Raw genomic sequence first — 27583 nt, forward strand, 5'->3', positions numbered from 1 at the left:
TCTGTTAACTTCCATCTATGTGATGTGCTGGAAACAATTGAACATTGTTTTCTTAGCTGCAAAGATGTCATGCTGTTTAGGAATGTCCTTTAGCGAGCACTGAAAAAACGTTTCCTCATTAATTCTCGCACCAGAAGTTATCTTTTACCAGCATCGATTGATGAAGTGCCATATGATAAGTTTTTCCTCATGGGTATGCACAGCTTATGGGAGACACGAATGCAGGACCGCAATACGGAACCCACCACCTCTTCAAGCACACACTTCATTCAAATGGCCCTTTACCACAAAGACACTTATGATGACCTAGACTTTAGACAAGACTGGTACTCCATCTGAGTGGCGATTGGCCTGAACCCTTTCTTGTTTTAAAACACAATGTGATGAATCCTCGATGTGGCGGACTCATGCTATATTAGCCATTGAGTGTTTATTAGTAACGCTTGAGTGCTTATTGTCGCCATGTGGTTGTAGTTTGTTTGCTAGATTTTGTCTTTCTTACGCAAATACTTTATTTAAAAACCATGAGAAAAATACTTCGTGGTATAGTGGTTAGCGCCGCGCGCTGTGAATCAACGTGCTCTTAAATTTAGATACACGGGCCTAGAACTTTCTCGCCTCCGTCGAAACTGCGGCTGCCACGGCTGGTATTGAAACCCATGACCTTCGGGTCAGCAGTGGAGCACTATAATCATTACGCCACTATGGCGGGGGAGTTAAAGCAACATAATGAATACGAAGATATAAGAAACGCAGCCGACGATGGCAAACAAGAGGGATGAATAAATTAGGAAGTTGGTAGGCACCAAATGGGATCAGGTAGTGCAGGACAAGGTAAATGGAGTCAGTAGGAGAGACCTTCACCCTGTGGTGGACGCACAACAGGCCGTAGAAACAGAACAAGAATAAGGTCATCACACGCATATATTTGTTTGTTCTCTTATCTCAAAATGGCAACTAAAAGTTAAACTGCCCAATAATTGACTGATTTCCCGTATAAGCGGGATAGTTGAATTCAGTTGGATAAACTTTATTTCATGATGAGACAAGCGCAAAAATACACACACTCACTTTTTGTTTGTTTTTGTTTTTTGCCTTTTGTTTTTTGTTTTTTGTTTTTGTTTTTGTTTTTGTTTTCTTTTCTTGTTTTTTTTTCTTTTTGTTTTTGTTTTTCTAAGTTGTTGGCACGTGTTTGTTTCTGGTTGTGGGCGCATGCATATTTTGTTGTATCACGTTGTTGATAATGACAGGGGAAGTCGGGAATGACGTACATGCGTGTGATGTATTTATTAGTGTTCGTTTCGAAATAAAATTTTCAGTTGCTAGTAAGCGCTTGTCTGTGTCCTCTCGGAGTGTGTGTATTTTTGCACTTGTCTCATCATGAACCCTTACCAACACGCCCAACTGGCAGTCATCCTAAACTTTATTTGTCCAATTGTCCAACGGTAGTTGCTGTGCCCGGGGCTAGGCTGCTGGGGACACATCGTTCGAGGAACATCTTCCGAGGTCCTCGGCGACGGCCCACACCTGGTCTTCAAGGGCCTCACTGAGAAGGGCGGCTTATGTTCTCTTAAGTTCTGTGGGAGAATTCTGATGTTGAGACCATTCTGCTGTGTTAACACTGTTTCATGCATATTTACGTGCATTCCAGCACTGCTAACGAGGGAGCATTCGTTGGGTATTATACCAGTCCTCCCAGACTGGTTAACATTCCTGCCCTTCCTTTTTTTCCTGTTCATTCCGTCTGCCTTTTTCCATGCGTTTACTTGTCGTGGTTCTTGACAAATTTAATCACAACTATTATGTATGAGAAAAGAAGTAGCCTTTGCATCACATTGGTTCAAACATCTCAGTTTAGGCATACGTAAAACAATGAAAAAAAAATTTAGAAGGATTGGTAATGAAACTGGTGACTAACTTGAGCAGATACACTGAAGGAGATTCGCTTCTGAATTCAAATCCTTTGTTCTGCTTCGACTGTCTTGTAGGAACTTTCACGTGTGGAACGAGGTCTGGATGAGGCGGCTAGATCTTGGAAAGGGTGAATACGATGGATGGCAGGTCATCGATGCTACACCACAGGAAATGTCCGGAGGTAAGCAACATGCGTGATCCGGTATCCTTCTAAACCTCCTAGTGATATTTTAGGTGGAATTTAACGACTTAATACTATCCTAATTAAGTGTTTAGCGGTTTTCTAAGCCGTTTTGTGAGAAGAAATGTTGCCTTGCACACGGTTCTAATTGATTTCGTGTTCACGCTAACTTCCGATTAGCATGGCATCTTTCATAATCATATGGTGGTTTTGGGACGTTAAACGCCACATATCAATCAATCAACTTCAAATTAGCAGTAAACTAGTTCGTAGTTTTAGTACATACGCACGCTATTGTGGTCGTAAACACGTCGCACAGCTGTGTTATATTTTAGGTAAGAAGGCAAACTGTCACTGCCATCAGACAAAAAAAATCACAGCATATCCACGGAGTCAATGAGGATGAGTGGGGCGAAGCGCTGGAGGATTTCATCGCAAAACCGTGAACCATCCGCGAATGTCGCCCACTACATCACCAAGGACGTGACAAACACTGTATATATTTATACAAAAAATTTATTATTCGTAAATGGTAAGCTATACGTCGTTTGCGTTCCCCTTTCATTACAACGACCGGCTTTATGGTCGCTGAAGTGGTGGATTGGTGATGGGGCGTAGCGGGATGTTTGCAAGGACGAAGTAGTGGGCAGTTGCCAGTTTGCAAAGGTGGAACCATAGTCGGTCACGCACAAACAAGAGATGGACACAGTGGGACAATCTATGGTTCTTTAACGCGCACCTGCATACAAGTACACGGCCATCTTGCATTTCATATTGGTTACTTCTCAACAGTATTTGCTTTGTGGTCGGTGAAGTGGTGGATCCGTGATAGGGTATAGTGGGATGTTTGCAAGGACAAAGTAATGGGCAGTTGGCAAAGGTGGAACTATAGGCGGTCACATACATACACACGAGGAATGGACAAACTCACGCCTTTAGGAGCTTCGCCCCTAAAAAGGGAGAGAGTGAGTGTGTGCGTTCACGCGACATGAGCATTTGTTGAGCTGGATATGAATATATGTATTTCAAGATTGACGTAACAATACCAACAAAAATGAAATTAGAACAAAGGCTGAGCAATGTTCTCGGACTGAAAGATGGAGCAACGTTCACAGACATGCGGTAGACGACGTCCGTCTGTCTACTATACTTCAAGAAGCTGAAAGGGTCCGGGTGGTGTGTCCCATCCGCCTATCTCGATACTAGCGCAGCTATCTGCGTCGAGAACGCCAGCCACTACTGGTATGACATGCTGGCGCTCGACATTAAAGACGGACTGTTTACGCCAAGATGACAGTAAGTATCGTCCTTAAAAACGCCAATATATTCAGCATCGCTATATTTGATGCTCTCAAAAAGGGATCTAAGTATCGCATTAATGTTATTGCTATAGTGTATTTGTTATCAAAACTTGCCATTTTTAACGGCGAGTTTGGTCTAGCTCGGCGTACACCCAAAAATATTATCGTCGTCAACCGGCACACGCGCGTTTCGTGCTATACCTCAGCTTCAACTTTTCTCCGGTGTAACTTGTGATAGTCCTGAAGGGTGGAAGAACCAGTAGAGGGAGAAAGAAAGAAAGAGGAAGTGAAAAAGGATCAAAATAAAAAAGCAGAATGAAATATTTTAACGAGGCGGGAATCGAACCCCTGTACCCTTGATCTGAAGGGAGCGTCCTTACCACTCGGTTATCCAGGAGCAGAGCCTTGCATAGTGCATTGCAGGAAGAGGGTGGGAAAGGGAAGTGAGTGTGAGGAGGAGAGACAATAGCAGGCGAGAGAGTAAAGCGTAACACAAAGATTGTGAAAGGAAGAAATACAGCGAAATAAACGCAAAAAAGAAAGAAGGAGAGAAATGAAAGAGAGAATGTCAGAAATAGAATAGGAGACAAATTAAAGAGAGAAAGTCAAAAATAGAATGAGAGATTGAGGGAAAGGAACAAAGGAATTAATGAGGAAGGCACATAGAAAGAACAAAGAAGAAAACAAAGGGAGAGAAAAAACATAAACAAAGAGATAGGAAAGAAAAGACGTAGAAAAAACAGAGGGAACAGAAAAGAAAGAAATATACGAAGGAAAAAAGAGAAAGTTAGCACAACTCAGCAACGCTAAAGAACAGCTCTGCTTTCTATTACGCATTGTATCTTTAGTACAAGCTTCGCTAATTATTAGTATTTTTGTTTGGTTCCTTTCAGGCATTTTCACTTGCGGACCTTCAAGCGTGAAGGCCATCAAAGCTGGGGAGCTTAATAAGCCATACGACAGCACTTTCGTGTTTTCAGAAGTGAACGCTGATAGTATTTATTGGCGCTATGAGAGCCCCAGGAAACCGCTCAAGATGCTCAAGAAGAACACCGATCAGTGAGTGGTTCGGATTCGCTTGTAAAAGCGTGTCTCATTCAGAACTCGAAAAATGCTACACTTTCTGGCGCAACTTTGTGCGTCTGAACGCATATCATAGCTATATGCACGCCTTTGCTTTCAGAGTCGGTTTGTTTGTCAGCACCAAAGCTGTGGGCCGCTGGGAAAGGGAAGACATCACCTTGGAATACAAATTCGCGGAAGGTACGTGGATACCAATATTACTAGATGGATTATTACAATATATATAGACTACCCTGGGGGCATTATAGAAGCGAGTATATATATGCAGGCGTTACGTTATCCTAGACGTATAAATACGCTGATCAATCAAAATTTTAAACAGTAACCTAGGCATACAATGTGGGCAGAAAAGAATAAATTCACCATTACAACTAAGACTTGTGGGATAGTGGTTACTTCGATGACATTATGATGCAACAAGAAAATTGCACTTTAATGTTTCCGCTCAGGAATACGTAGACATCACAGGAAGATCTGTATAAGGGAGTGCTTCCTTCACGATGCATTTCTTAGAGTGGTCCACTGCGGTAGTGTAGCAGTTATGGTGCTCGGCTGCTGACCCGAAGGTCGTGGGATCGAATCCCAGCCGAGGCGGTCGAATTTCGATGGAGGCGAAGTCGTAGAGGCCCATGTACTGTGCGATGTCACTGCACAACAAAGAACCCTGCAAGTGGTCGAAATTTTCAGAGCCCTCCAATACAGCGCCTCTCTCATAATCATATCTTGGTTTCGGGACGTAAAACTGCAGATAATAATAATATTTTTTTCTTAGAATGGCACTATTGCTACAAAACATTCTATAAGATGTGCAAAATGTTGTTTTAACACGTAACCTACCTGTATTCAAAATTTACCGGATGAAATTTTGTTTTTATGAAGAGAGACTCGTATTCAGATGCATTGTAGCAAATTAAAGAAAATAATTGGGGCATCTGCACAACACCAGTGCGAAACACCTTTATCCTGTGAATAATGTTGCTTCGACAGTGCCGTATTTACATGGGCTGTATTAAACAAGAAATCTTTCCCCTCGCTGTTCTAAAGTGTTGTTCGGTCTAGCATTTTTGTCGTTTCTGACTGTTCAAAAATATTAGAAAAATATTCGGTATTTCTAATGTACACCATTCATGAAGCTCCATGAACTTAATCAACAAAAGAACCTGGCACGAACGTGTAGTAGCACCTAGTTCGCCATAATGAGCACAGAGCTTCTTCGGGTTCTGCCTGTGGCGTGATATTTATACATTTTAGCGCCCACCCACTAATTAAAACTCCGCTTGATTCGAACACTTTTATAATCCTCCTCGAGTTCAAATTAACGAGCTTTTACTTTACATCCAAAAAGTTTCCTTTCCAGAAGTATTTTTTCTCGGATGTTGGATACTTTCTTCGAATAACATGCATCTGCAAGTCGAATGCCGGTGGCCATCTCCAAAAATGGCGGGTTCACGCAGTCATAAGCCCACAGACAGACAATAGTGAGATTGCTATTAAAAACGAAAGGAGGTCTAATCATTCCGTAGCCGGTAGGAAAAGGTGTCAAATTTTCATACTTTAGAAGAAAAACAATAAAGCTGGCGTAAAGCCCTTGTATGTTTTAACGCGAACAGAATTCAGTCGTAGAAGAGTAAATTCACCCGCCCTGTATACTCGTAAATGATAGTATAAATTTGCAAATCTCTCATTTGAAGCGGTTTTTTTTTATTAGTCACTTGTATTCATCCTTCGATTACATTTTTTCTGAGGAACAGAAGTAACGAACGATCATTTTTAAGAGTGAATCACTCGTGGTTTAATATTTTCAAAAAGTTCTTACGTTAGGAGGAAAATCTAGCCAAATACGATGTCGGACATATTGACATCAGTGGGCAGCAAATTGTAGACACCTCCTGATAACAACAAAATGTAGCGTGTATTGGACAGGTTCAAGAAAGCACTGTTAGTGTTCGTAGCGTGTATACTGTTTTTCCTTGTCCGCGTGTTCGTGTTCCTTACGCAGTCACTTCTTAACAGGTTCAACAATAGACCAACTAGCCCAGATGAAAGTAGGAAAGACAAGCTTTGTGCATTGCCAAATATTTAAGCACATACAAGGAACGTTGTTCTTTTGAAGCACCGCTCTTTTTTTAGCGAATATGACTGCTCTATAGATTCAGCTGTTCCTCCGTAGACTAAGGAACTTTCTTTCATAATGTATTACAGCGCTTTAGGCATTTGGTGCCGCGCAAAACTAGTCGCTCTCATTACGTTCTCGTCAGTTATCTTTGAAGTGGATACTGAGGGCGGAGCACCTTAGGGGCACGGTCTGTCGTATGCCGTCGTCGGCGCTTGGCGTAACGCAGGCAAAACCACGCATGAAAATTGACAAGAGAAAGGATGCAAGTGGGAAATGGAGAGAGAGCAAAAAATAAATATGGGAAGAAATATAAAAATTATTTGAAAAAGACAAATATTGAAAAATATAAAAAGACAGAAAAGAAAAAAAGGAGAAAACTGAAGAGAATATAGAAGTGATGTGTTCGGGGTCAGCCCAGAAGACCGAAGCCAGCCAGAGTCTCGGGGAGATATCGAGGAGAGGAGCCCGTAGCCGTTAACAGTAGCTTTTATTTACATTATTTACAGGTAGCATGTTACTACATGATGGGAGCACCATCACGGTAGCTCTCGATGGAAGCATGATGGTAGCTTCTGAGAGCTTGTGAGAGCTTGTCAGGGGCACCTCAGCGCTCGCATTTTCTGTCCTGGCCTTCACAGGATTCTCCGCAGGAAAAAAACAATGGAAGCCAGGACAGTCCATTGAAGTTTGTCATCTTCACCTCCGCCCCCGAAAGGGGAAGGTGAAACGCCGCCTCCTTCCTAACCCAGGCAAAGAGGCACGCCCAGTTCAGCCCGTGGCGAGGGTGAAAACACTGCACACCGTGCACGACATAGCACAGCACGAAGACGTTGACTCTTACATGGAAGTCAATATCGTAGTCTGTTGCAGTGATGGTTATGCGGTGCTAGGCAGACCACAAATTGTGGAAACAGCGGCGTCAAGGCACTACGGAGAACGTGGGAAATGCATCCGCAGATGGTTCTCAGACGCTGGGCCCTTTGCCCGGGGCACCTTGACAACAAAGCAAGCCGCCTCGACGGCCAACAACTCTTCCTTATCCATCAATTGGTCATGCGTGTCCAAAGGGTTTTACGAGGGGCGCCGACGACCTGGGATAACTAGAAGAATGATTTCTCTCTTGTCGCCGCTCTTGGTGCATCTCTGGGAGTGCTGACTCGGAATAAATTAGGGTAGGCTCAGCCACATTGTTCATGCGTCAAAGGGGCGTCAAGCTAGGCAGGCCGATCATAACAGCCGGCTGCTCTGCCCCGTATTTCCGTCAGGCTTGCATTACTACTGCGAAGCTGCCCTGATTTCTTTTTTATTTTTAAAACTGGGAATTTATTTCATGAGCTGTAACACGCAGTGGCATCTTTGTAAGTAGAATTTTTGTCTTTAAATTTTGTTGCTCACCTACCACCCGATTATTGTCCTATCAACCGCACGACATAGCGGGTGTGTGCTACTCTTGATGAACAATAACAGCCCCTAAACAAAATCCCATCTTTCCACCCATTTGTATATTTGCATGTAAGCCTTTAGTTGCGAGGAGCATGCAAGGTCCAATAAGGCCTGGAAGCTTTATGGTGCATTCGGAACAAAGACTCTTCCCTCCTTAGAGATTTACTTTTCACTCACAACTCACTGAACTGCCACGTTCTTTTTTCCCAGGTTCCCAAGACGAAAGGGACATCGTTTTGAAGGCTCTGAGGGAAAACAACCATGCGTACGCGCGGTTCTACCTAAATGACTCTATGGACGACGTGCAATTCGCTATCGAGCCCATCAAGGAAGTGCTCGTCGGATCCTCGATAGTCGTACGTTAAGCTGCAACCTCTTGAAAACATTTCAAAATGAAAATCGGAGAAGCGGGACAGAATGCACAAGTGACAGTATGCAAAGTTCACAAAGTGTGCCCTTGTAATCCGAATCCTGCACTAGGAAGCGTCTTATTGCGTTAGCAATTAAATGGACAGTCTCGGCTGGTTTTTGCCGTCACCGCCGGTCATTCACGATATGTATATGTATGCACATATATACGCGGACGGATGCCCTATAGGCTTCTCTTTCTGCTGAGCGAGCATCACCTTTCCGGCCAGGGTCATCCAACAGGGGGAAGGAGGGGGGGGGCGCTTATGCTAGCAGCGATATTACGGCAACGATCAGCGCGTGGCTCTTGTCACCACAGCAGGCAGGGGCTTGTACGGGCTGCGCTATCAACACACAAAAAAAAAACGGTGCCAAAAATTGCGCCTGGAGCAGCCGTGTTCTCTTACTAGCTTTTTGCAGTTACGTGAGATCGGATGCTGGCCTTGCTTCTTCAAACATTCAAATATGTTCTATCGCATTTATTGCTTAATCCTTTTAGAGAAACTGTGAATTTTACGCCTACGAGGGCACTTCCGTTCAAGAACTATTGTTCCAGTCCACCACGAAGCATCAATGGTTACGGTGCACGGCGGCCAGCCTGAAAGTCATGAATTCGACGCCGGCCGCATTACAATGAAGGCGGAATTCTGGATTCCGGTATACTATGCGATGCAAGTGTTCGTTAAAGAACTCCATATGGTCAAAATTTCAGGAACCTCCCCCTTGGGTGTCCCTCACAATCACACCGTGGTTTTAGGACGTGAAACACAAGATACTATAATTATATTTGTTCAAGATGGCGAATAATATGGTACTCCACACCGCGTTGATTCTCATGCTGCAGCAAAGGCTGGGGTAGAGCAGCGCCAGACAACAAATACGCTAGGAACGGAAAGAGGACAAGACGTGTGCTGTAGGCCTACTCTCAACTGAAGTCTTATTTGTTGAAATCGTTCTTTATGCGCAGCCTGAGGCCATCACGCGTACATGTGCGAGCAAACCAAGTCATGGTGGCATCGAAAAAGTGAAATGCCGCATAGGTGAAACAGACAAAGCACAGCAATACCATAACAATGTGACACTAGGCTACACATCTCAAGAGATATTAAAATTCTTCAGGTGGGGGGGTTACAGATGCCCGACTGGTAATGTGGAGGCCATCAAATATTTCTTTGTTGCATTGTTACGACGGCGGTAAAGTATTGCTGTGTCACTGAAATTCGGATTGGGACTATAAGAAATACAATTATTCACCAAATTGTTGGACTTGGTGGTTGAGAAGGAGAGTGCACGTTGGGAATCACGCAGCCTTATGTTAATGCGTCTTTCTATCTGTCCAAAATACGCCTTCATGTGCAACAAACGGCGCATATACACAGGGAATGAGTGAGTGGGCGAAACAACTTTATTTGGTCCGCAATAGACAAAAGTTAACTCATATACACGGTACCCAGTTTACAAGCTATGCACTGGATGACATGTTTTGCTTGACGCCCACATTTAACAGCTGGGTGGCTTAATATGTTAGTTAAAAACAGCGGGATACAACTAATAGACAGGAAAGACCAAATAGGACTAATGCTGATGCAAGTATGGCTGCCTGATCAGGAAAGCAGCTGGGCATTATACATAGCATATATACCAGGAAGGCAGAACACGCACAAGGTTCTAAAAGGACAGAGGGGGTGGGGGGAAGCAGAGTTCAATCCACAAGAAATTGACTTTAAAAGCGTAGGAGCTTGATCTCGTTGGTACATATTCACTTTGGAGAATAGCGCGATATAATGATGGCAGGAAAGATGAAACAGGGCTAGTCCTGTTTAGTATTTGCTTTGCTCGTTGAATCGGGCTATTTTCTACAATGAATATGTACCAATATGCTCAAGCTTGTACGCTTATTCGTTAATTACGAAGATGCAAATCTCATAAGGGGACCGAAAGCTTTCTTAAAAACTCGTTTGACCTAGCGACAAAATTACTAAAATGGTAACATTGATTCCAGATCCGGGCTAAAGCTATCAACAAAAGTCCGTCTAGGGCCTACCAATGCAAGATTGCTATCCGCATTGAAACGGTTACCTACACTGGAACGACCAAGAGAGCACTCAAGCATCAGAATTTTCCTATCAGCCTAAGGCCAAATGGCGGTAAGTACACATCGCATGATGCTTTCCCAAAGTACGCTTTTTTTTTAAACCGTTGTATTCGATCAGCCAGAAAGCATGGAAAGAAACTCTTTTTATAAGTTAGAGTAGCTGGGATAGAGCAGTGCACTGGCCCGGGCCCGACCCGTTGGTTGGCCCGGGATGGGCCGGGTAAGAGGTTATTGACGCGGGCCCGGGTCTAGCCTCGGGCTTGATTCAGGCCCGTATTAGGCCCGGGTGGCATACATATGGCATGTGTTCGCTGCTTGGCTTTGTTGTTTTGTGGAGTTTAACGTCTTGAAGCGACCCAGGTTATGTGAAAACTTCGAAGTTGAGGCCTCCATGTAATTTATACCTCCCGGAGTGCATTAGCAGGCACTGAAATCGCAAAGTACAAGTCGTCTACCATTTTTCTCCATCGGTATGCTACGTGTTGTTTCAAGAAACTCGTAATATAAGTTTCCACGATTTTATTAAGTGAAAGACGCTCTAGGGTACCGCCTTAAGAATAATTTACGAGGCGATACGCTGCAAGGGCATAGATACACTACTTACATTAGTGGATATAATATGAGCAAATTTGTATCTGGGGAAACATTTCGAGTATGCAGCTATGCTCGAATGCCCGCCGCGCCTGTTTCCGCTTGCGTGACTCCGCAGACGGGTCAACGTGACTCGTGAGTCATTATTAATATCTCAGGAGCTGTTTTTCGTACACTTCAAGTGCAAGATGCGAGGTTACTCTCATCACAGGCGCGCTAATTGATGTACTTGTTGATGATTTTTTGTGCTAGCAATGCAGTCACAAATATTTATCATTTGACAGTTATCCAATAATATTTAGTATGCAACTCGAATGCCCGTCGTACAGAGCATATTCTTGCTTATTTTTATGGCCACCTTGTCTTTGTCATAATTCGCCAGTAATTAAGTCCTCATTTGTCTAAGCACAAGGAAAGAAGGAAAATAGGAGAAAAAACGGCAGGGAGGATCTAAGCGCAAGTGTTCTCATGGAGCTCAACAAGATGGAAGAGCTTCCGAGGCGGAAGTAAGAGCTCCAAGGAAGGTGATGGTTATGATGATGATTTTCTGCTGTGCCGTTTGTACGGAGGTAGTGTATCAACATGGGTGTATAGTCACCTTATACAGCATAAATACTTCACGGCACACCGAGTGGAAAAATTTTTCCTTCCTTCACACGTCTTTCTCTAATTTTGGCTGTTTTTTTGAATATTGATGAAAAATTAAAACACATCAAAACCGAGGAAACGAGTCCCCATTCTTGTAAAAAAAAAAAAATTAACGTATGCAGGTTGCACGCGCATAGCTTCTCTCTCCTTGGTGTCTGCAGAGGTCCAACCTACTTGCGTCGCATGATTTCGCAAGCTGCATAGCTGCTTCATTGAAGACCGGAGGGGGTCTCATGTACTGTGTACCACATGTTTGTTGAAATTTCCGGGAATGCCTACCGCTTGGCTCGTTGAAGTGTTTCTGCTGGACATGTGGCCTCTTCTGTATGCCTTCTAACTTTTCTTCCCCACCACAGTCCCAGTTTTTTTTTTCCTTTTTTACACACATATTCTCCTACGCTTTGGCTGCCACGAGCTGCAAGCATACAAACACAACCGTAAGCCAGACAGCCGGACTTCGCTCCCTTGTTTGCACCGAAGCCTTCGGCCTTTGGCGACTCGGCAAAACACGCTCCCGCTTTCGGTCTCTGCGGGGATCGCACTCTAAACACCCAACATACCACGTTCCACGGAGAGCGCTAAAGAAGCCGCTGGCTGATTCATTTCGGTGCTCTATATTATTAACCGTTGTTTTGGAAGCCCTTCGTCCACTCTTGTTTCAAGACAAGACACTTTCAGAGAACGAAGGTGGTCACACGAAGACTACGACATAGGTATTTTCAGCGAACAGCAAGGACGGTCACTCGCTCGCAAACGGGTGTGGGCTCGCTGTGGCAAATGTATGGCGCTGTGGTGACGGCGACTCGGGGAAGAAGGGTGGGGCAAAGAACCTTCTTGTTTTGAGCCTGAGAATGTAATTTACGTTGAAGGTAGTTGCCTCCGATTAGTCCACACGACAGCTTTTATTTATGTAAAGCTGCCCAGCCTAGTGTATTTCTCCCAGAAGCAGGTATAGAGGGCGTTTTTTCATTGCATTGTGTAATAAATGACGTTTGCACGAGACTTCCTACATTTACTCAATAGCCCCAGCTCGTATGAAATTTATGCAAACACATATCATAAATGTCTGCCACTTTATTGGAGTAGCATATTTTGCAGTCGCTCTTTGAAACGCAAAAATAAGGTGGTGTGGTTAGCACTGCGTACATGAGACTGCCAGCTATGACTACAGTTATCTTTTAAATTACCATGCAGTTTTTTCTCAGAAGTGTTACGGGTGTAATTAACTGAACTTGTACGGTGTACCAGTGAAAGTCGTGACTCCGAAAGTTCTCAAAACACTGACTGTAAAACAAACCCACGGTCAGAAATTTTTTTCGGGGAAGCATGGGGTAGGGCACTTGTTGAAGGCTTTGAAAAACACCTATTCTTATTATTTGTCGTTGGTAAAACACCCCCTCCTATATTCTAATTTTTTTGGTGGGGGGGGGGGTCGAGAGTTATGGGCATGCTAGCAAATATGTTGTGTCCGGCAGGTATCTTCACAATACCCGAAGATTGAACAGTGCCTCCCTTATACTCAAGGCACAATTGGCTTGACCTGGCCGGGCCGGGTCCAAACATTTCGGGCCAGGGCCATGTGCGGGCCATATTTAAAAACACTGGGTTGGGCTCGGGCGGGCCGGGGCATGGTGTTTTCGGGCTGGGCAGGACTCGGGCCACGATGTTCTTACACCCTGATCCGGGCAGGAAAAATCGGCCCGTGCAGTGCTCTCAGCTGAACCTGCAATCCCGGAAATCCCTTACGCAATAGTTGTTAGTAATCAAAAGTTTCTATGTTCGCAAATCGATCGTCCTCTAGCAGCGGAATTCAAGCAGCAGTTACATTCGTTAGGGTGGTCTAATAATTAATGTACTATTATTTTTTAGTAGTGGAGCATGGCTGTAGTAGATTAAAACGCCGGTTTAGTACAATAGCTGGGGCCTTTTACTCAATTGGATCATACAATAAAAAAAAATTGGCAAATCCCGCGTACCTTGAAATGTTAAGCGAGGTATACGAATGGAAGGTGACCACGCTGTAATTTTTTTTTGGGGGGGGGGGGGGGCGAAACGTTACAAAGTAGCGCCCAAGATGTGTGCTGTCGGCCACAAACGTGTGCAGGATCTGCACCACGTGGCTCAGTGGTAGAAAACTCAATGCTGCGCCGCCTATCTGCGCCGCGGCGTGATGTTCGCGGCCTCGGCGATTAGCAATGGCACGTTTAGACAATGCGCCGCTGCTGGATCTAATCTCAAAAGCCATGGCCCCTCTCGGAAACATGACGCACAGCAGATCTCGCAAAATGTTGAGGCCGACATTACAAATGCACGCACAGATGCATGTGAAACAACCACATATGTTTTATACGACCAGTTGTTTACGGTTACGTAATGATGCCAACAGCAACATGAACACTAGCAACATCAGAAGTGGTAAGTTCATATCAATTGCTGGTACACGCGAGGATGGTAGCCCAGCACCACGTTACATGAATCCACTTCAGCGAATGGCGAGAACCTTCAATTGATGTTAACCCGACGTGATGGCTGTATCATAGGAGTACATATGTAATAATTATAAAATTGGATAACCAAATGGCAATGGACGTTTCACGAACGAGTCTGTTTAAACAGTACTTCCGAGACCTTGCGTGGCTCTGTGGTAGAATACTTGATTGCCAAGCAGAATGTTTGGGCTTGGTTCCCGCCGGGGACCACGATATTTATTTTCTGTATTTGTCGGGTCAACGCTGCCGATGTTACCTTTTTTCTTAAAGCTCCTTTTTTAAAATTGCCCTTGTCTGTTATCCCCCTTCAGGGGTAGATAAAAGACGCCAAGCCTGCGCGAAAAGCGCCACACAGTCACAGCGAAAGCTAGAAAAGCGGCCTTTCAGAGCCTTTTCTAAACACTCATAGGTAGCAACTACGGCATTATTAATAATAATTTCTAGGTAGTAGACCAGCACTCGCTATGCCATTTTTCGTCATTCTTCTGAGAAGCGTTATATCCGCTGAAAATTTGCAAGAAATTTTGTGCCAATTGTACATGAAGTGGCTGACGACGATGAGGAATCCTGCCTGAAGTGAATATGCGCCACAGTAAATAGGTGATAAAAACAAGCTTTTGTAATGGTTTGGGGCATTGGACGACCCACTCGTTACGCTATTCACACGTGTGGTGCCTCGTTGTTCTTTCGCTGTTCTATAAAACTTTGTAACTCATAATAACGCGATTCCTTTCCCAACATCAAGTCTGCCTAAGGCCAGTTTTCGAACGAGTCTGAAGCACCGGCGTGGCTCAGTGACAGAATACTGGGCTGGCACGCAGCGGACGGGATTATGACATTGTTCATGTCATGACCAGCCAGCGATATTCCTCAAACTATCTTACTCTGCCATGCTGGTTTTGCTTTATTCCAAGCTCAGGGGGTGATCACGGGATCACCTAGACGTTGATGGCTAGATATATAGATAGAAAGATAGATAGATGCTCACAGTACCTGCAGTACGCAAGGAAATGCTTCGCGTTTAGAATAAAAACGCTGGTGACAAAAAAAAAAAGGCACTCGATTCGGTCCCAGAGGTGTTTTGCTGAGAACAATAGCTGCTTCCAAAGCAACATGCATGAAATAATTGATCTATATTTAGAGGAAACAGGAGTATAATTCTGAGTTTGTAAGTGTTTCATATCTCATATTTATTAACAAGTCATGTAATTCAGACCAGGTCATAGAGGAGTCCGCGAGAGCGCATGTGTGTTGATAGTTGCTTGTGGAACTTAGTGGGCCTAAGCATCTTGCAGTTTGTGTTACTATTCGAGTGAGTCTCCGTCAATCGTAGCTTTCCTGACTATGACTGAATGCACGTCTGTCTTCCAATATTTCATGCATATTTGGACCTGAAGCTACCCACGAAGATGATCATTTCTCAAGTTATTGGTGCTGTGTCTTCACAAGCGGTGTCAATTGAAAATACGTAACTTGGGCGAGCTAAAAGTTAGGGTGTAATCAAAGAGGCCACATTTTTCTTCTATACAGTACAAAGCCTACAAAAAATAGCACTCGGAAAAGCAGAGCGAAAATATTGGTCGTTTTGATTGAGATGTGGAAATGATAAGGTAACAAATAAATGAGTGAAAAAAAACAACTTGCTGCCTAAGATAGCTAAGCCGATAATCTACGCGCCCCCTTAAAGCCCGGTATTTTCTAATGCCTTTGCCGCTTTGACCACCTCCTCACAAAGTACTTCTTACTCATAGGAACAGTAAGTGGAAGGCTAGGCAACGCACAATGCGAAGTGTTATTTGTCTTTTTTTCCTTACATTTACAGAAGAAACATTTTCCTCGATTCCTTATTCAAAGCAGTAGTAAGTAAAAAGAGCCCCCCTCCCTCCAATAAAACGCAGCATGAATCTTTTTTTTTTTTACATTTGCAGAGGAGATGCTCTCACTGACGGTGCACTACAAGGACTACGAACGAGATGTCAGCGACCAGGCAACTTTCAAGGTTACCATGATGGCGACCATTCCGGAAGTCAAATACGACTACATTGCTCAAGAGGACTTCATGCTCACCATGCCCGAAATTGAAATTAAGGTATGCACACAACCGGAGCAACAATGCACTGAAAAAGAACAGGCTAAGCGACACCTGTACTGCTCGGGTCATCGACATAAGCGAAGTGGCGCTATTGTTCTATTGGTTGAGATTGATTTAACATACCGTATACTGCAAAGAGCCAGACGATGGCGAAGGAAGAAAAAGAAAGACACAATTCACTAGAATGCTGCGTGTTTTCTCGAGCTCATTTTTTCTTTCTATGCCTTGTATACGCACCTGTGGAATGAAACTAAACTCGCAGTTATCGGCGTTGCGGCTTTCTGTGTGCTCTCATACTCGCAGGCATACGGTCCGTGTACCGTGGGGCAGCGACAAAAGTTCACGGCAAGCTTCCAGAACCCTCTGCCGGGCAGACTTACCAGGTGCTTTTTCGCCATCGAGGGACCGGGCCTGAGCCGACCTTACTACCTCGCACTGCGAGAGTGAGTTATTCCACACTTTCAGTGAGCATGCTTGGCAACTGTGACGTGGTGCTTTTGAGCGCAGAAACGTGCTTTCAGTTTTGGGCTGCGGCTAATGCGTCGCGGACACTGTTGAATGTTGTCAGCTTGAGTGAAAGGATCGATGAAAAGCAAGGAAACAACACGGGTGCGTTTTTTCGCTTGTTTTAAGCTTATATCCAGGTCAGCTTGCGCGTCTGCGCGATATAAGGCAAAAACTGGTGCTATCGGATCAAGAGGCTTCTTTTAGAACGGTCATCTATAGATCAAAATAAAAGGCATGAACAGTGGCCACTCAGTGGGCATTTTATTATCTATTACAACACAGCGTCTGCGCACCGTGATGCATTTGTTATCTGAGGCGTTCACCGTGATCTGGGTTTGGTTTTTGCCTATATAAAACCAATGAGAACTCGTTTCACTTTTGTAGATTTCACTGTGACTCCGCCGATGTGATGCGATTTTCTGCGTCCCTGAGCGAGTTATCGCAGTATTTTCAAATAATGGGCTTGCCTGTTTTGCTGGCTAGTTATTGTTACCACCTGCTTCGAATTTCCGGGCCCCTAAAAACGGCATACTTCGTACGGGTTTCTGTAGACGAGCATGTTGGTCTTCCGTTACATTATGGTGAAGTGCCCATTGAGATTACTTGTTGCTATGATTTTTCCTTAGGCAGCCATTTCTATTCTAAAATAGCCTAACGCTGTGCTTTGCACTACAATTTTTCATTGATTTCTTTTTTTTTTTGCCCCATTTGCGAATCTGCGTTGCATGCTTACTTTCATACTTCGTATACCGTCTCGGTCATAGAGTTTCTCAAAATTAACTACAGGGCACTCTGGCGCTGCGATCTTTCAGTGACCATGGGAATTATGGGTAGTACACACATTTGTCTAGTCTTCGTACTTGCGGACGGCGAATCGTACTTGCGGCTTCATTCATTGCTGTGTTTTAGTTTTGTTTTGAAATAAAGATTCAAACCTTTTGAACTTCGTGACCAATTTAGAAAAGTAAGTCTAAAATATTGAGGTGGTGAAGCACAATCGTTGAACATTTACTGATTTTTGTTTCGTGAGAAAACATCTTCAAGTCACACGAACACACATGGAGCCAAAAGCAGGCCAGAAGTATGAAGTTTAGACAAATGTGTGAACTACCCATCATTCCCATGCTCACTGAAGCGCCATGTGTTGCAGCTCCCATAGACACTAGCGCCAGAGTTCCCTCTAATGTATATTAGGGAACTCTATGGTCTCGGTATCTCATTTTCTGTTTAGTTACAGCTGGTTGCTTACTTACGTGTCCAATTACTCTGTGCTTTGTTCCAAACTTTCATGACCATTTCCCTCATTCTGTGTACATAATTTGAACGAAAGATATTTGCGCTCCTTAGCTGCCTTTTTTTTTTCACCAGTATTTCATATATAGATGTTCTTAAAAACAAAGACATTGTTTGATGCTACTCTGACTTGAACGTAACCCCCAACATATTTGCGCTCCTTAGCTGCCTTTTTTTTTTCACCAGTATTTCATATATAGGATGTTCTTAAAAACAAAGACATTGTTTGATGCTACTCTGACTTGAACGTAACCCCCAACATATTGCTCATGCTGCAACAATGTCACCAAATACTGCCTCATAATTGTGGTTTCACGTGAGATCAGTCATATTTCTGCCTTTCACATGCAAGCTTTCATGGTTATGGTAAGAGCTGCAAGCGATATCCGTAATGAAAGAGACATCGCATTTAAATCTCCAACATCAGCTTGTGCAGGAGCTATTTCTGAGACCTCACAGGGTTCTTCCGCATTCGGCTGAAACGGCACATGTGAATGTTATTATTGTCATCATCTTCGGCATTATAATTATCATTATCATCATCATGATCATCATCATCACCACTATTGGGGTTTCAGACCTCATGTGAGTTTTCATATAACACGCAGCGTTTTTCGAAGCCAGAACAGATGAGGAACTTAACGGCGTTCTAAGAAAGCCAATTCCTCTTCGTGGCGTCCTGGCTGCATTGACTTCTAAATCGGCATAACAGTGGCCGCATAGCTGGTAGGACAGCAAACACTGCTCCGCGAATGTAGAGCAATGTGCGTTGGTTCTGTGATTCGAAGAATTTTACGCGAATACTACTCCGCAAAAATCATTTTGTACATGAATACAGCATGCCCAGCCCATCATCCAAATAAATTACTGATTTGCACTACTTGTATCTGAAGGCCAGCTGTTAGGGTATTACTTTAAGCGATGAATTGAAACTCACAGCTTAGATAAAATTCAAAACAGCACAGAGATACAGGGATAAACAGGTATACAAGTTGATATACTTTCGGCTAAACTTTCCGCACCAACGGAGCGTGTTATCAGTCTGCCCTTCATCAGTGCATTCATACATTGGCATGATGGGCGTCTTTTACAGAGGAGTACAGCCAAGGAGCGAAGCCTGGGTGGAGTTTGCGCTTACTCCAGCCACGACGGGACCGAGGTCTATCGCGGCCAAGTTCATATCCCAGCAGCTGAATGATGTCGAGGGCTTCTTGGAGGTCAACGTCCAGGGCGAAGAAGCCGCCAGTCCGACAATAACGAACGCCGTCGAATAGATGGTTGCTGTTCGGTCACGCTCCGCGCCGAGTGGCTTTCACACCTGGCAGATTCCGATGCTCGGCTTTCCAACTCTTAACTGGCGACAGTGAAATACGGCGCCTGTGCGCCCGTGCCTCGTACACGCAGGAGGTGCACTCAGTGGCCGAGTTATAAAAGTGACAGGGGATAAAACAAAAGGAAGAGAGCGCATTTGCGCCGTTCCATTCTTCCCTTTCGACCCTTCCTATTCCCACAAATATTAGTATAGTTTTGCAAATGGTCTACTCGTTTATCTTTGTTCCTGTCATATCTTTTTTTTTGCACCTCTGTATTTTGATCGTATGGGGTAGATGTCGCCTGACGTGTAAACAAGCTATTTCTATTTCTTTCGCACGACCGTGGGCAGCGTTGCGCGGTACATTTGCATGAAAGCACCAAGAAAAATTACTGCCGGCACAAGTATGTATAGTTTTCACGAGGATTGCATCGGCGAGAATAGAAAGAAATGGATAACATCAAGACAGCGTAAGGCGAAGCTGCCTCGCGACTTGGTCCCACTGTAGTAATGTAATGGTTGTCTGAGTTTTGAGAGAGGTCAATAAAGCAATGCGTGAATCTGCAGCGCTTTTCTGTGCTTTTCTTCCTTAACTATATACGCTCATTGTGATTGTATTCGTGAGTATTGCTATAAACGGCGAAATCTTACGGAAGTAGGATAATTTAAAGGGACGACAACATACCTCTCAATTATGATATTCGCACACCGGGGACGTACGTGTTTCAATAGAAACAAAACATTCAATCAGTAGAAATTGAATCTCGGTCAAGTTCTTAGCAGTGCGCCCTCAGCAAAGAAAAAAAAAACGAAACGTAAGCAGTTCTCCGTGTCTTCATGTACAAGAAACGATCAAGTCTCTCCCCACTTGCTGCGAGCGAACAATTTCAAACTGCCTCTACCAAGCGCTGCTTACCTTATTTCTTAAACTCCCCGCCAGATGGTGGTACAGATCCAAGTCCCGTGCCACAACGCGTGCAGCAGTTTGTATGAAATCAGCGCACAAAACCTGTGTTTGCGAGCGTCTCAAAAAAGTTTCATCAATAGTAGCCACAAGGAGCAGAGAAAGCTATCACCTAATTAAAGGATTAAATTAGGCAAATATTTTGACGCCAAATCGTTCAGTTTAGATGGGCACTTCAAAATTTCGAATTTAGCATAATCCGTGAAGTCTGTAATTAAAACGCTTAATGCACTTAGCGTGTAGTTGAACGAATTAGCCCGGAGCTTTTTTTGAAACACACTCTACCTGAAGAAATCATGCGCCAGCAGTTATTTTCTTGACGAAACAAATCTTTTTTAAAAGGCTATGACCGAAATACACGCAGTAGTCACCTACGCAGACCAACGCTTAGGCCAAGGTGGTAATGCTTTACCAATGCTGTAATATCATTGGAAACAGTATATAACAGACTCTTGTCAACTCACTTTTTAGTTATTATTTCGGTGGTGTATATATATTACTGAGATCTACCTGCGTGAATATATATATATATATATATATATATATATATATATATATATATATATATATATATATATATATATATATATATATACCATTCATTCCATCATACGTCACATGACTCCCCCTCCCCCCGAAAAAATGCATGACTTACAAACAAGAAAAAGTGAACAAGGATGGGCTTAGAAGTCACAAAATACCAAAAGGAAGAGGTAGATTTGCAAATTTTAAAATGCACGCGTCGTATTCTTCGTCGCAAAGACTTGAGGGGAGAGTGCAGCATTCCGGTGATATAAATAAAAGATCTGACGGGCAAGACTGATGGCTGCATTCTGGATAACACAAGAATGCTTTAAACATGGATATAGCAGAAATCGCAGCTGGCATTCTTGTGAAAAATGAACGATGTTCGAACGCCTTGCAGGATCGACAGTTCGGATATCGTAGACGTCGAATTCCTTGTCGTGGGTGATACACAGGCCGTGCAGGCAGCTTGCGTACGCGTTGAACGAGGTTGATTGGGCGCTGCTTGTGTTCCTGCCGAGTACAAGGGGTGGTTTTGTGGCTTTTTGGGGATTTTTTTGTTGCAATGTCGCAGATGTTTCGATCGAAGGTGCAATCTTTATTTTTGGTGCAGAATGTATCTACGACGATGTTCTTTTTTGCCGTACACTTTAAGTCGTAAGAGTGGTTTGGATGCAGTTTTCTTTCGTCGTTGACAATGTTCAAGTATACATCGACGTTGTAGTTCCTTGGTTTCGTCGACTTGCTTGTGGTGTGACATTGATCGCGGTGTGCCAACATTCTAGCAAGCCCTGCACAGCCCTCTATGACGTGAACCAATGTAGCTGTTTCCGGCGCAAGGCGGTGTGGGTAGTTTCGTGCACTTGAATCTTCTGTATTTATAAACCGTTCATTGCTGGTGGTTGCCTGAAGTGTACTTGTGTCGTCAGAAGTCGTACCTGCGCTTTTGTTTTCACTGTTGGCAGAGAGATTATATACTGGATTTACGTCGCTTCGATCTTGTGATTGATGAACATTGGACGCTTTTGCAGAAGACTTTTCTTCACAAGATGCTGATTGTGAATGCTTCTCTCTTTGTGGAATTGCTGAGCTGAATACTTTGAACGAATGAGATTTCTGTGAATATTCATTGTCTGGTTTGGTTTCGTGCGGATTTACTAACTCGTCATGCGTAAATGCGACGATCTTATGAAGTGCTTCATCAGGTTTATCAGTAACGTTAATGACAGGTGATCCCGCGTACATCGATCATAGGCTTGCTCAAGAAGGGGGTAAGAGGGCGGTCTGCCCCCATCTGAGGAGGGGCGCCAAGTATGCCCCATAGCTTCGCCCACTCGCACCAGTCGTGTCACTGTTTAAAAGGCGCGTTTACGACCATGTGGGTTCCTGACGACAATGATGGCCGATGACCATTGTTGTTGCATGAGAGCCAGGGACTAAGGGCAGATTGCTGAAAGAGGCCCGTCAGTCATCGCTTCATTTGTAGTTTTGAATCCCCGGCCAACACTCTACCCCCCTACCCCCCTCCAGTTTACGGGAACCTTGCGCACGCCAATAGTATATATATAAAAAAAAACTCGTGTCGCACTGCTATTTTCTTTTTCTACAAATTGTGGAGGACAAGGAGCATAAAAGTTGTGCACGAGATATTTTAATGGTATATTCAAGTTTTTAGTGTCCGTTGTAACCTGTCGCGAGGAAATATTGAATCCTAGAAATGAACGTGGCTATATATGCTCGATAATTTATTTTATCTCTGTTTTTTTTGCAAACAGGCGCGTAGCCAGAAATTTTTTCGAGAGGGACACCCGCTTAAAATTGCCAGTTTCGCTCTCTATACCATAGCGAAAAAACATTCAGGGGGGGGGGGGGGGGTGAGGGGGCACGTGCCCGGTGTGCCACTTCTTGGCTGCGCCCCTGCATCTAAAACAGGTTACTGTGCATGGTACCTATTTAGCAATGGTTTCACGGATAGCATCTATGCGTGTAGATTAAGATAGACATGACTTGGGCAGGTCTAGCCGGCATTTTTAAATGTTTCAAGACATCATATCGTTGACCCCCTCCCCCCCGTTTACAAATATGTACAATGGTATTGACAAAGTTGTAGCAACGAGATCGCTATGCAGTGGTTTCAGATCGCGCAGTTTCCGATACCAATCAGACACTGAGTGCAAATAGCCCATGCCATTTTCTACTGTAATATCTGGGGTAGTTGCAATTTGTTGTAGCGGTGCTTACCATATTGTAACTTGAACCACTCTGCACAAAAAAGTAAAGAAATCATGACACAACGTGTTCGATAATCAAATGTGATGAACCAAGCCTACCACTGCTGTCTGAAAGAGAAAAAAAAAGACAGGTACTGCTTAGCCTATACTAGCTAAAGGACCATATTCAAACAACAAGCACACAATGCATTCCATTTGAACGACACATAGAGAATACTTACAAACCTTACGTATGACACTTCCACTGCTAAGAAAATTTTGTGCACAGTAGTACTTTTTAACCCTGTAAATATCACCGCTCCCTCCTCCCTTCCCCTTGGCGTTTTCAATCTTTCAATCAGCTTCAGTGATTCAAAAGCAGCTCTGCAATCTTTATGATCAGCTGGTTTTTGAAGTTCGGTATCTCCTCCATACAGCGTTTAAGAAAGGTCACCACGTCACATTTCAATGGCGGACAAGTCACTGCGGAATTATAAGCAATGATCACGCTGACAATGCTGCCCTATCAGCGCTACAAGGCAACAGGCTTGAGATAATATCGTTATCAAGGACCGACGCTGCCAGCCAACTTTGAGTGGCCACACAAAAACTCACGCTGTCCACTTGGAATACAAGCAGACAGCCTAATCAACTTCACTACAGCCCGAACACATTACAATTACGGACGCCTACTGGACTGCACCGAAATGACGCCACCCTACTTTGCCATTTATGGCTATAGAGTGGCTTTCACGAAGTCATTCTCATTTCGTATCGATATGGCTGAAAACCCCTTGTGGTAGCACGGAGGCAGTACAGCAGCTCTTCTGCGACTGTCCTCGCTACAATCGCAGAAAAAATCGCTAGCATCTGCACTAAATCGCATAGATCGCACCCTCATGACGGCAGACACCATTCTGGAATGTCATCCAGAGAGGTAATTGCAAGTGAAGGCGACGAAAGCAATCGTTAGCTTCTTGAAGGCAACGAACTTGGACCGTGGTTATAGACTAATAACGTTAGAATTACTGTGACGTGCGACATAGAGTGCGTGTGCTCTCCGTTCTCTTCCTCCCTCCATCTGTCAAACTCTCTCATTCCTGTCCACAGTGTAGGGTAGAACCAGTCGCTCTTATCCCTACCTTTTCTTTCTCTCCTGTTTTGTTCTGTTCTATGAGCTTCATCAGCGAACTACAGTGAGCCATCTTTACAGTGCTCGAGCAATAAACCCAGGTACTTAGCCAAGATTTTTGACCAAGAAACATTTCAAAAATGTGCTGGCATAATGTCCCACTGACAGTGCCGAGAACCGATGCTCTTCTCGCAATCGGTCTAAAATCCAGTGAGAGAGAAACAGGTGGAAAGGCAGGGAAGTTAGCTTGTTCTTAAGCTAGCTGGCTACACTAGGCGATAGAAAGGGGCCGAAATGAATGAATAAATAACGAGAATGTGAATAAAAAAGAAGAACAAGCAAGTGACAAAAAATACAACACTGTTTAAAATTATTCCGTGGGACCGGTTTTCCCTAAAAATCACAGCATATCTACGGAGGGCATGATAATGAGTGGGGGGAAGCATCCATCATTTTTTGCTTCCGTCCGTCCATGCGTCCGCCTGTGCGACCGTCCGTGCGTCTGTCTGTCCGCTTGTCCGTGCATTCGTTAATATGTGCGTTCATCCGTCTGTGCGTCCGTCCATCGATCCATGCGTCCGTCTGTCCATGCGTCCGTCCGTCCGTCCATCCGTCCACGCGACCATCCATCCGTCTGTCTGTGCATTCGTCCATGCGTGCGTCCATCCGTCTGTGCGTCGATCCATCCGTCCGTCCGTGCGTTTGTGCATCTGTCCGTGCTTCCGTTCATCCAATTGTACGTCCGTGAATGAGTATGTCTGTCCGTCCGTCTATCTAGTGAACGCTCCAAGTACCGCCATCTCGCACCTTTTCATCATATATTCATCATGTATACCGTCATCCAGCGGACATTCCAAGGTCTAAACGAGAGGTGGCATGGCCGCACTAAAGAAGCAGCGCGCGCACTTTCTTATGGCCTGCGCTTCGTGTATAGTTCCCGCCTTCACCTCCTCTAATACATGGCACTGTGGCCCAACCCTCGCAAAACCTTGCTAAAACCAAGGACGTTACGCCCAGCGAGTTTAACGTGGCAACCATTTCTGGTCAGATAGTGCTCAAAGTGCGTCCTTCATTACTAGTTTTTCTAGTAAGCATCAAATTCAAGGCAAATACTGTTGTACATTAAGTTACGCATACTCGTCTCTGTAGATAATTTCATCAGAAAGAACTATTTTTTTATTTCTGATCAGCGTGCACGGGTTTTCTCCTCAATTCTAATGAATGCCCACGTGCCGTTCCTTTAGTCCGGCCGTGAAGGTTGCTACCTACTACTACTACTACTACTACTACTACTACTACTACTACTACTACTACTACTACATACATCGTGGGTGCATGACCCACGGCTTAAGGAGCTTCGCCCTTAAAGGAAGGAAGGAAAATAGAGGGGAAAAGAAAGGCAAGGAGGTTAACCAGCCTATAGGCAGCCGGTTTGCTACCCTGCGCATGGGAGAGGGATGGGGGAGATGAAAAAGAGCGGAGAGGGAAGATAGAAACAGCACATTCGGCAGCACACGCACGCGCACTCAGTCATAGTCCAGTGTTGTCTTTCGCGGTGTGTGACATTGCTGTTACAGTCGCTTGTTCAAGTCGGTGTCGCGTAGGAATTTCAACAGAGCCTTCGTCGCCTTCTGTTGCAAGGTCTTCTCTCGGGCACTTGACAGAATAGTGTCCACAGACATTCGGCTGTTGTCGATGCGCGCAAAAGCAGACGCCAGTGACTGTCTCTGGATTTCATACAATGGACAGTCACACAGGATGTGGTGTAGCGTCTCTTCGCAATGACAGGCATCGCAGAGAGCGTTGTCGACCATTCCTATGACAAAGGAGTAAGATTTTGTAAATGCCACTCCTAGCCATAAGCGATGAAGAAGGGTGGCTTCTCTTCGGTCGAGTCCAGTGGGCATGCGTAGAGACCTCAAAAAGGACAGGTGGTGTTGACGATTCATATCGATGCTTCGTGGGCACCATAGTGAAAACGTGATTTCACGCGCAAGTCGTCGAAGATTACTGGCAGCATCAATCCTCTAAAGTGGTATGGCTTCTTCTCGTGCTCCTTCAAGGGCTGCCCACGCGGCAGTATCGGCATGTTCGTTCCCTATGATGCCGCAGTGACTTGGCAGCCATTGAAGTGTCACATGATGCCCTTTCTCGAGTAAAGTGTGGAGAAGGCATCAAATTTCGAAAACAAGCTGTTCGTATGGCCCGCGACGCAGTGCTGAGAGCACAGATTGTAGGGCAGCCCTTGAGTCGCTGAAAATCGACCATTGTTGCGGTGGTTCTCGATTGACCACACAAAGTGCAGCGCGCAAAGCAGCTAGTTCCGCTGCTGTAGATTGCGTGGAGTGGTCAGTCCTAAAGCTGATGGTAACACCTCTTGCTGGGATAAATACTGCCCCTGACGAACACTGGTGGTTCGTGGAACCATCGGTGTATACATGTATGCTGTCTGAATATTTCTCATGCAAAAGAAGAAGAGACAGTTGTTTCAGCACGGGCGACGAAAACTCAGATTTCCTCCGGATCCCTGGTACACTAACATGCACTGTGGGTCGAATAAGACACCAAGGTGGTATGAATGGTTTAGATGCATGAGTGAAGCCCAAGGGAAGTTTATCGTTGTATTTCACGATAATTTTGGTGAACGATGCTTGGCGCCTCTCTGAAGGCAACAGTGCAAGGTGATGGCCGGGGGCACGTGCGAAGTGTCGGATGTGCGTTCTCAGGACTTCTACAACAATGTGAGTTTGTATCGGATAGTCACCAGCAATTGCAATTGTTGCTTCTGTTGACGTACATCTGGGCAGACCGAGGCACACTCTCAGCGCTTGGGCTTGTACTGCCTGTAAAACACGAACATTGGTCTTGCAGGTATTGCTAAGCACGGGCAAGCTATATCTGAGGAAACCGAGAAACAGGACCCTGTAGAGCTCCATCATTGCGTCTACTGACATCCCCCACGTCTTTCCTGCCAGGGACTTGAACAGTTGAGAAACAGCGGTCAGGCGCTTCTTCATATAGGTCACATGCGGACTCCAACAGAGGTTCCTATCAATAATGATCCCCAGAAACCGGTAGGTTTTGGCGTAAGAAATCGGTCGCCCGCAGATTGAGATGACATAAGGGGTCATTGCTTTGCGAGTGAAAGCCACCAGCGCGCATTTTTCTGGTGATATGCTGAGACCTTGTTTGAACAAGTAGTTGGCAATCATAGTTGCTGCTTTTTGAAGCCGGGAACGTATCTGAGGACGTGTGACTGCCGATGTCCAGGCACAGATG

The 27583-nt window shown here is 44.5% G+C and overlaps 1 protein-coding gene across 1 annotated transcript in view; it reads left to right on the forward strand.

Annotated features, from left to right (window-relative positions):
- LOC119177106 (annulin) overlaps positions 1-20039 on the forward strand; it is a 52519-nt gene extending 32480 nt beyond the window's left edge. Inside the window, exons 9-16 of the mRNA XM_037428492.2 lie at positions 1989-2095; positions 4290-4455; positions 4580-4659; positions 8249-8394; positions 10449-10593; positions 16198-16358; positions 16665-16804; positions 19255-20039. Coding sequence (XP_037284389.1) covers positions 1989-2095; positions 4290-4455; positions 4580-4659; positions 8249-8394; positions 10449-10593; positions 16198-16358; positions 16665-16804; positions 19255-19435 — 1126 coding nt within the window. The 3' untranslated portion in view covers positions 19436-20039. The remainder of the gene's footprint in view (positions 1-1988; positions 2096-4289; positions 4456-4579; positions 4660-8248; positions 8395-10448; positions 10594-16197; positions 16359-16664; positions 16805-19254) is intronic.
- Positions 20040-27583: the final 7544 nt, after the last annotated feature.

Source organism: Rhipicephalus microplus, chromosome X, assembly GCF_043290135.1.
Source record: "Rhipicephalus microplus isolate Deutch F79 chromosome X, USDA_Rmic, whole genome shotgun sequence".
Lineage (NCBI taxonomy): Eukaryota > Metazoa > Arthropoda > Arachnida > Ixodida > Ixodidae > Rhipicephalus > Rhipicephalus microplus.